Source organism: Pantherophis guttatus, chromosome 8, assembly GCF_059756535.1.
Source record: "Pantherophis guttatus breed Tessera chromosome 8, ASM5975653v1, whole genome shotgun sequence".
NCBI lineage: Eukaryota > Metazoa > Chordata > Lepidosauria > Squamata > Colubridae > Pantherophis > Pantherophis guttatus.
In genome coordinates this window covers 32,763,249-32,773,631 of record NC_142070.1, presented here as the reverse complement: position 1 = coordinate 32,773,631, position 10,383 = coordinate 32,763,249, and the positions used below count along the sequence as shown (strand labels likewise).

Here is a 10,383-nt window from a genome sequence, read left to right as displayed (position 1 = left end):
TTCCAATCTATATGCTAAATTAAATTAAATTAAATAGAACCCAAATGTAAAACATACACAATTTCATTCTTGGAATTATTTGACCATTTGGGAATTAGGGTATGATTTACAATTGAAATAATGTACATCTTTCCTTTTTTAATTATATAGGAGAATGAATTATCCAGGTTTGAAAATAAAAAATAAAAAATTCTAGGCTTCCAGAAAGTTGACAACTCTTTATTATAAGAATTGAAACATTGCAATAAGATCTTAGATCATTAATTATTGAAATTTCCATTTGGATAAAGTTTCAATTTATTCAATTTTGTATCATAACATTAAACGCTTGTAGAGAAACCCATGGAAAATGGCATCCCTTAGTTTTTGAGTATTTATACACTTGTGATAGAAATACTGTACGTTGACACAAATGGTGTCAGCTGCTTATATGTAGAAAAACATGCTTGCCATGGGAGTACAAAAATAAAATTTATTTGTTAAATTATGCATAAATATAAGATACAAATGTATTTTTAAAATACAGTTAAAGATAATCACACTTGCATTGTGTACATATGAAAATACAGTATTTTAAGATTCAACATACACAGACACATTTATGATAAATGTAACTAATTGGCAATGCCAGTTCTTTTCATTATGGGTTCCCATCTCTTCGTTTTCCAAAAATATGGAAAATTAAGATGCTATGAAATAAGACACTCTAGTTCTGCCGGACATCATGTAGCAGCTTGTTAATTTCTGCCACCAGTTCACTAGCATCCATGAGTTCATGTTTACCATCACTAAGGTGGTTAAGCACATTGTCAAACTCATCTTCCTCATAGTTCTCTGGAATTTCCTCCATGGCAGGTAGCCATTTTGAAGAAGGCTGGGCACCTGAATGAGTTCCCAAAGTAAGCCCAGTGCTGTTTGCAGGGTTTTGAAAATGAGTACTGGCTGCCCAGGCTGCCACCCCTTGTGGATAGCTTACAGTCTTGGCTGGCAAATGTCCTTTCCTGCGCTCTAATGAGCTGGGAGGCTCTATTTCATTACACTCTGTGTAAGCATCCAATGAAGGAGGCAAGAGACGTTGGAAGACGCTATTCATTTCAGAGAGTAGAGATGAGGTACATATGTCAGCTGCTTCTTCCATATTCTGATTGTCTTTGCCAAAAGTTGAAAAGCTCTTTTTCTTTTCAGGCGATTCAACCTCCTGATGATCCTCCTCCTCCTGTGGTGGCTGGCTTTGCTGAGGCTGAAATTCTTCTCCTGGTATAAACATATTGCTTCTATAATCAGAAGATGGGGAAGGCAGTGGTGGCATCCAGCACTGGTCAGAATGTCCCAGGACTCTGCATTCCTCTGTGCATAATCTCATTGCTGAAAGCAAAATGAAACCAGATGTTAAAACCTGCAAGATTTCAGGCACAATTCAAGGTGTTACTGTTGACTGTTTAAAACCTTAGTTTAAAAGTAGTTTGAACAAACATGCATATATTTTCTGCTCAAAAAACACATTCAATAAATCAGTACTTCAATCCTTCACTGAATCTTATAATAGTAGTGCTTAATTTTGTCAAAAGCTTGGCCTTTGAATGGCATTCTGAATTTATATTCCAAAGAACTATGTGAAGGTAAGAGCAAAAGTTAAATTTCATTTTCCTTTAAAATGAAATAAAGTATAAATCCAGTCTAATCATGGGTTTAATTATTTATTTGATTATATTTGAAATTTTACAGTAGAAAAATATTGGTTCATGTTTGTGTTACTTTGGTACTATAGTTATATGAAATGTTATATCGCATTTCAAATATTTTTCTCATAACTTTTGCTGAAAATACCATTTTGCTACCCAGAAAAGAATAAAACAGCCTAATTATAAAGATTGCCCTAGTTTTGAATGCACATAGTTTTAAGTTCTTGATCAACTTCATAAATCTAAATTGTGAAAGGCTTTTTTCTTAATTAGTGACATTAAGAGAGCAATGTGGCATCAACTCCTGCCATTAATTTTCATAAATCATTTTGTTGCGTTCCAATTTGATGTATATATTTTAATCTAGTTAGACAATTAGCTGCCATTTAGATTCTAGATGTACAGAATCTAGAACTCCATATATCAGATATTACTCATCTAATTCAGAATATGTACTGGGATTTCTTATAACTGCTCTAGTTTTGAAACATGGTGGTGCAGTGGTTAGAATGCAGTATTACAGGCTAATTCTGCCAACTGCCATTGGTCTAATCCTGACCAGCTCAAGGTTGACTCAGCCACCTATCTTTCTGAGGTGAGTAAAATGAGGATCCAGATTACTGGGGGCAATATGCTGACTCTGTAACTATGAAGTGGTATATACTGTAAGTACTTTTGCTATTGCTATTATGCTTGTTATAGACTTTTATAGAAAAAGTTTAAATGGCTGTGTTTTAGAATTTACTGGTAAGCTTCAAAGCACCTTTGTTTGATAAGCAAATATTGTACTCTCTCTTCCAAGTGTGCAAAGTGCAACGTAGCAGTTCCTTCTCCATTTCTTCCTGTGAGAGCAAACCTATGATGGAAATTTAGTTGAGAGAAGGTTAGCCGAAACTCATGGCTAAGGGATGTATTTGACACTGCATTTACCCATCATAATTCAAGATTTTGACTATTACAGTACACCACACTTGCTCCTACATATATAAATACCTTGGGAGTATAACCAAACATTCAATTTATGAATGTTAACCAAAACTCAAACCTTTGCATTTTTTCTACTGTAAATAAACAGACTTGCTTTCATGAACTCCAGTGCATGATTCTGGTTAGACCTATCAAAACACACAGTGAGGGGTCAGTGTTTTGAATTATTTGAAAAGGAGTTGGGTAGATTTATGGAAGACAGGTCCATCATGTGTTATCAGTCTTAAAGATTTATCATCTGGACTGGAAGCAATATTCCCCATGCAGTTGCATGGGAACAATAGTAGAAAAGCTGCATGTGTCTATCTCCTGCCTGTGAGCACCTGGCTTGTGAATTTAGCTACTATGAGAAACAGATTCTATACTAAGGTAGACCTTGGTATGAACCAGCAAGCCTATAATGATGACCTTATGCCCTCATGTTTGGAAAACTAACATTTGGAGAAGACCATGATATTAGTGTGAATACAAATAGCTACACTAACAATAGGCTTTACCACTAGATTTAAATATGGATAATATCTGCAAGATGAAACAAAAATATAGCAATCAGAAATGCTTCCCTTATTAGTATCAATATCTTAGTTGAATAATATTATATTTACCCCTAAGAGTCTTCCAAAATATTTAGTGTTCTTAAAATATACAGAAAAAAATTATCATGCTATAACCCTGTATACATCTGTAATCTTTAACATGGAATCTGTGAACCAATACATTCATAAGCAATTCACTTGATACCCATCGAAGTTAGTAACAATAACTAATTAACCAATGCATGCCTAATTTAAGGCAGGATCTTTAATCTACAAAGATTGGTTTATACTTACTTTGAGTGCAAAGTAGCAAGATTCCCATTGTAAGGTTTACAGCTCTAATGATGGTTTTGGATATTACTTTGCAACCCTTCTTATTTTTATTTTGCCTCAAATTGTCATAGGGATGTTCACCTTCTCATGAGAAGGATGTTCAGGCCATGGGGGTAAGGGATTTGAAAAGTAAGATGTATTTAATATTCCAAAACTCCAACTTCCCCCCCAAAAGCCAATTATTTTGGCCACACCCAGTAAAAGAACAACCTGAAGTGGGCCAAGATCAGAGAAGGAGACCAGAAAGTCAAGCATAGACATGGATTTCTTACTTGTGATTTAGCAGTACTGTGATTAAAACAGTGTTGTAGTCCAAGCATTTGGTAAACTACTCGCCATTAACATTAACAGCAAACAATATCTATTTGCCATTAACATTTGATACCTTCTTACAATTTTGGGGATTCAATTCAATTTAGGGAAAATTTAAAGACACCGTTCATGGGATAGAAACAGCGGTGGGCTGCTGGGGTTTCACAGGGGTTTGGGAGGACCTCTAGCTAAGATTCTGTATAGTTCTGAGAACCTCAAATCCCACTCCTGACTGGCCCTGCCCTGCCTGCCCCACTCCCCTGGAAGTCCCCACACAGCCCGTTTTGGATGCAGGTAAGTGCAGGGCATGCGCAGAGGCTTGGGGAGGGCAAAAAAATGGGCCTACCAGAAGTTCGGGAAGGCTGGAAATGGGCCCATTTCCAGCCTCCAGAGCCTGGGGAGGCCGTTTTTGCCCTCCTAGAGACTCAAGGAAAGCCTCTGGAACCTAGGGAGGGCAAAAAGCCCTCCCCCCACACTATGATGCAGGAGACCAACTAGGCATGTCACCATGGCCACGCCCACCCAGCAGCCGGGTAGAGAACCCCTTGCTAAAATTTTTGAAGCCCACCCCTGGATAGAAATGTATTCCAGAGAGTTATAACTATTAAGTTTTAGACAAACTTTTAAGCCTTCATAGGGCAAATATATATTGGTTTTAAATTCTTGAGCAAGTTCTAGGTGTTATTCAGTAGAAAGGGAAAAAGAAGATAAGAGTTTATTTTTCACCAGTACAAATTTGTCTATTTATTATTGTCTGAGAATGCTGAAAATAAGCTGAATTCTTAATTTTCACTGAATTTTTACCTGCAGGAATTCTCCCATCCGTAAGAAAAAGGTCACTGAATCCTTCTCCAAGAAGTCTGTCAATAGGAGAATCTCTCCCTAAATCATAATCACTGTCTCCTGCTTCACTGTCACCACGGCCACTATCTTTCAGGCTGAACTTATCCATATCTTGAAGGGCATATCTGTGATAAAACAAAAGAGACATGTGGATTGAACTGGGCTTCATTAGCTCATGAGCTAAACCTATACCCTCTGATAATGCTACTCTGAACTTTGCCAAAGAAAATCCTTACCTGTAGCTTCTGGAATACTTGTTGCCTCGAAAATTTGGCCTTGGTTGATATTGGCCTTGATGAAGCATGGAGAGAAGCTGAGACACCTATTATGAAACATACAACAGCAAGAAAAACAATGAATCTTTGCAAAGGTTATCCATATAACTTATCAAAGAAAATCTATGTATATTAATCACTTTCTTTTTTAAAACCATAAACTCTGTTAAAACAATCTGTCATAAGAAACAGAATTCAATATAAAAGACAGTTATAAACATCTTAGTGTATTAGATATATTTTAGCCTTGAACCTTAGCTTCATGATCCAAAGCATATAAAAACCTTAACTCTGAACCTTAAGCTAGTTAAATCCAAGTGTTTGGCTCTAAATAGTTTTAATTCCACTGAAGTCAGTGAAAAAGTAGCTATATTTAACTGCTCTGAGCTATGGCTCAAAGGCCTTAAACACATTCATTAAAAATTTGCATGCACAGTTGACACAAGCTGTTAGAACAGATGTAGTTAAAACTTCATTAGTGTTAGTAATATATTTCTTCATTCTTTTGTCCCCTTTAAGTATGCAAATACATTATAAGTATATTGAAATACTGAAGCATAGAAGAACATGTGATTTTTACATCCTGGAAAGATTTCTAAGGACTAATTCTAAAATATATTTAATTAACTGGAGTAATATTACTGATAGGCTATTAAAATTCAGCTAATATTGTATCAATATTAACTAAATTTTAACCAAATAAATATATATTGCACCAATTACTACGAATTAGAGTAATAGATATAGATTGCAAAACTCTGGATCACCACTAGGTGCAACAAAATAATGTGCTTTGCTCCCATCTAGTGGTCATCTGAAATTTGGATAGCAAGAGTAGCAAGATCTAGCTACCCTATTATTCATGGCTTTTGTGATTTGTACAGAAACTAAAATCACATTCACAGCTGAAATTCCATGATTTTGTATTTTTTTTTTACCCAAGTAGTGTAATAAGAAATGAAAATATTATCCATCCAATACACACTCTGTGTGTGTGTGTGTGTGTGTGTGTACTTGGGAAACTGCAGTGAATGTATATTCCCAGTAAATTTCTGGATATGTATAAATATATATCGTAAATATAGGAGTGTACAGTCATCATATATAATATGATGATATGAAAGGATTCATTGCAAATTATTGTACTAAATAGACATAGGATTTGCTTATTTATGTGAATGATTTTTAATTAATGTAATCTGTATGATCTTACCTCAACAGCAGGAGTAGCATGAGTGAGCTCAAGAGAGAAATTCTCAGGTACGTGATTTGATGAGATGGTCACCAGACTATTTAAAGACTGATGACTGTGATGGCTTTGTCGACTGCTCATTTGCCCTCTTTCCAGGGTTGGAGATGATGAAGGTGAAGCTTTGTGGTGGGATCTGATTGGTAAAGTACCATTAATGGTAGGCACTAATGTAATGTCCCCTTTGTGAATCTGTCTTGATGGCCTTTTGGGATGATGCTGGTATGTGGATTCTGCAACACGACAATTATAAGACCGAGTGTCTTTCTTCTCACGATTACACATTGTAGCAAAGACGACCATGACCACCAACAAAACTGCACATATTGCTCCTAATGATATTATTGTGATCATGGAAATATCTAGAGGAGGTTGGCTTGTGTATGTTGCTTCTGTAGATGAAAGTTGATAAATATTTTTAACAACACTGCATTTCAGAAGTGCTTTAGTACTCAATTGAGGGCTTCCTTTGTCCCTAACAACCACTGTAAGTTCCCATTCTGTTGATGTAACAGATTCAATACTAGCATTAAGATAAATGTCACATGTCTGTGGATCCATCACAAAGAGGCCTTCTTCACTATTAGTTGCTAATGAGCAGCTTAGTTCTGCATTAACCCCTGAGTCTCTGTCTATGGCTCTTATCCTAGTGATGCAATGGTTACTGTCAGCTTCCTTGGGGATTGAAATCTCTGCTGTATTGTTGTGCAGTGCAGGCCCCACAATCAAAGGAGCATTATCATTTTCATCAATAATAGTTAGTACCACTGTTGTATTGCTAGCCAACTGTTGACTCCCTCCATCTCTGGCTTGAACCATAAAGACTATCTGGTTTACTTCCTCATGATCAAAAGTCCTAAGTGCATAGATGGCTCCATTAGAGGGATCAATGGTCACATATGTAGTTATGGAACTTCCCAAAATAGATAGTGTCTCCAAGATAGTGTAGGTCACCTGCCCATTATCTCCCAGATCTGGATCAGTTGCTGTAACAGAGGTGATATATGCACCTGGAGAATTATTTTCCAAAATTACAATTTCATATCTATTTGTCTGAAATTGGGGTGGGTTGTCATTTTCATCAATGATCTGGACAGTAAAATGTTTCACTGTAGAAAGACTTGGAATTCCTTTGTCTTCTGCTATGACTGTCAGGCTATATTCAGATCGCTTTTCTCGATCCAAAGAAGTATTTGTTAAGATGAAATAGTTATTCTCGTATGTCTTCTGAAGTTTAAAATGCCCGTGTCCATGAAGCTTGCAAACCACTTCTCCATTCAGTCCAGAATCTTTGTCTTGCACCCTAACAAGGGCCACAAAAGTCTCTGTGGATGCTTTTTCAGAAATATAGGCAATTTCTTCTTTTCCTGGAGACATCAGGTTTAAATTGATTTCAGGCTTGTTGTCATTCACATCAACAACCTTAATAATGATTTTGCAGTGAGCTGGAATTGAATTTGGACCCAAATCTTGTGCCTGAGCATCAATTTCATAGGATTTGGTGGTTTCATAATCCACTGGTTTCAGAAGAGTTAATTGACCCCTTTCAGAGTCCATTTTAAAAGTCTCTATAATTTTGGGGGACACGTGACTACTAAAGGAGTAGACAACTTTGCCATTGGCACCTTCATCTGGGTCAGTGGCATTGAGGTCAATAAGTAATGTGCCAACATGTGAATTTTCTAAAAGTTGAATAATGTACGTCTGTTGTTCAAAAACTGGACTATTGTCATTAGAATCTGAAATGCTGATTTTCAGGAGAGATGATCCACTTCTCTGAGGGACACCATTATCGGAGGCAGTTAGTTGGAGTTCATAGCTCGATTTCAGCTCCCGGTCCAGTTCCCGCACCACAATCAACTCTGCATATTTGGCTCCATCTGTCCTCGTTCTAACTTCAACGGTAAAAAAATCGTTGGCCGAAAGTGAGTATGTGTAGAGGGAATTTTCCCCAACATCTGGATCAAAAGCACTATCCAAAGGAATCCGCGTACCTACGGCTGCGCTCTCCGAGATTTCAAGAGGAATAAGAGCTCTGGAGAATTGAGGCGAATTGTCATTAATATCCAACACTTCAACCTCGACGTGGAAAAGCTGCAGATGTTCAGTCGGCAGAGTGATCACGTCAAACTCTATGGAACAGTTTAAGTTTTTCTGGCAGAGTTGCTCCCGGTCAATTTTAGCTCCAATGCTGATCTCTCCGTTGTCCTCCCGAACCAGCAACAACGGAGAATTCCCCCTCTGCATGGCTCTGAACCGCACCGAAGAAGGGTTAGGCAACCTATACAAAACGTCGGCGACATCTTCGGAAAGCCTGGCAATGACCGAGCCAACCCTCTGCTCCTCGTATATCCTGTATTTCAGATTTTTGCCCGCTGCGCCTTCCCAGCAGGACATGACGGTCGCCACTGCAAAGAGAAGCATAAAGTGCCTTTTTCGACCCAAACGCGGCATCGCGGCACAGGCTCCCGGCTTCTTCCTGCCCACAAGTTACAAAAGCAATTCGCTTAACTTAATCTCGGTCCCCTCAAACCCAACGTCCATTTGGTCCTTGGGAAATTGGGAGGAAAAGCTGGAAAAAAAAGGAGGGAAAAACCCGCGCTTGCAAACCTTCCTTCTGAAACGGAATGCCACGTCCCAGCCGCTCAGGAAAAGTTGCCTACAGCGAGACCGAGGTGGCGGAGCTCCCAGTATACATCCCGTAGGCAAGCCGGCTCGGATTCCTCCGCTTCTTCTCGTCCGAGAGGTTTGCACATCCAGGCTTCTTCCTTCCGCTGCAGCTATTATTCACCGAGTGTCGAAGGAAGGGAGCCGAGGCTGCGCGACGGCGGCGGCGGCGGCGGCGGCGGCGCGGTTTCTTCCCGAAGAGAGACTCTCTTTAACGCTCGCTCTCCTCAGCTTCTGGCGGCTAAGTAGCCCAGATTGCTGACTCCCGTCTAAAAATCGGTGGAACTTCACTTCAACTCAGACAAAGCTTTTGCCCGGCTGGATGTGTTGAATCGTATCCAGCCAATCAGCTTGCTTCCAAATCAAAGGACAGTGAAGTCACACATGCTCATAGACCAAAAAAAAAAAAGGAGGAGGAGGGAGGTGGGAGCGGCTTCCACCTTCCTCCCCCTCCCCCTCCTCCCACTACCACAAAAGGAAACAAATTTGCTGAAGAATGTCTTAAAATCAACTTCATGTTCTCCAGTTTTTCTAAAGATTTCGGTTTGGGATGGGCTTGTTTCTTTGTCATTGGAACGAGCACTTCCATTAATATCCTGGCAGATAGATAACCCTTCAGATTTTGGTTAAGAGGCAAGCCAAGCCTTTTGAGTAAGTTTGCTTAATCAAGAATTTGTCCTCCCTCCCTCTTTAATCCTTTGGCTGCTTTCAAGAAATTGATCCTTTTGATTATTTTTTTTTACTTAAAATGTTTTGCCCACAAGAGAATTTGGTTTTTAATCTTACGCTTCCCTTCATTTTACTGACAAGAAAAAATCCATCCATAGTTTTCTTCTTTTCCTGGTTTCAGAAAATGGCTATATAGCACTTGATGTGGTTGGGCTCTTGGGCGGTCTGAGTTTGGGTGCTTCCTTGCAAATGTTTCATAGCTTGCTAATGAAATGCCTGCAAAAGAAAACAACTAAGCACCAAGAGCCCAGCATTTCAACCCTTAGCTTCATACGGTCTCTTCTATTTGACATTGCTTTGTAGGTATGTTATCTTCCACAAATCCTTTTCTTTTTTCTTACTATAATACAGACCTTGCAACTTCAGAAGGTTTCCTTTCCTCTTTGTTTTAAAAGCAGCCTTTGTCTTTGACATGATGAGGCATGCTAAACCATTTGGCCCATATGTGAAATCAGTTTAAAATATCTTTGGGATAGGATATTAGAAAAACAGGCCAGCATTCTCCAAAGGACAATTTATTTTATTTTGTTTTATTATTTTATTTATGTATTTGCTAGAATTATATGCTTCTCTTCCTTCAGGAACTTCCGTATGGTGTTCATAGCATTCCCTCTGCTCATTCCCTCTGCTCATTCCCTCCCCTTACAACATAATAGCAATAGCACTTATATACTGCTTCACAGTGTTTTACAGTCCTCTTTAAGCAGTTCTACAGAGCCAGCATATTGCCCCCAACAATCTGGGTCCTCATGTTACTAACCTTGGAAGGA

The 10,383-nt window shown here is 38.6% G+C and overlaps 1 protein-coding gene across 2 annotated transcripts; it reads right to left on the bottom strand.

Annotated features, from left to right (window-relative positions):
• Positions 1-203: 203 nt before the first annotated feature.
• PCDH18 (protocadherin 18) lies at positions 204-9,294 on the bottom strand. Of its 2 annotated transcripts, XM_034442656.3 has the most exons (5): positions 6,182-9,294; positions 4,930-5,015; positions 4,655-4,818; positions 2,446-2,538; positions 204-1,365 (listed from the first exon to the last, which is right to left on the bottom strand). In XM_034442656.3, the coding sequence occupies exons 1-5, from the start codon at positions 8,669-8,671 to the stop codon at positions 707-709; spliced, it is 3,492 nt and encodes a 1,163-aa protein (XP_034298547.2). In that variant the 5' UTR covers positions 8,672-9,294; the 3' UTR covers positions 204-706. The 2 variants fall into 2 exon arrangements, with proteins under 2 accessions (XP_034298547.2, XP_034298548.2); XM_034442657.3 differs by lacking the exon at positions 2,446-2,538.
• Positions 9,295-10,383: the final 1,089 nt, after the last annotated feature.

Excerpts from the sequence above, each read along its gene's own strand:
- PCDH18 (XM_034442656.3), bottom strand. The coding sequence starts at position 8,671 with ATGCCGCGTTTGGGTCGAAAAAGGCACTTTATGCTTCTCTTTGCAGTG. Across the intron at positions 4,819-4,929 it reads AAGTATTCCAGAAGCTACAG|ATATGCCCTTCAAGATATGG; the intron begins GTAAGGATTTTC and ends GTTTTATCACAG. Across the intron at positions 1,366-2,445 it reads TATTTGCTTATCAAACAAAG|CAATGAGATTATGCACAGAG; the intron begins GTGCTTTGAAGC and ends TTTTGCTTTCAG.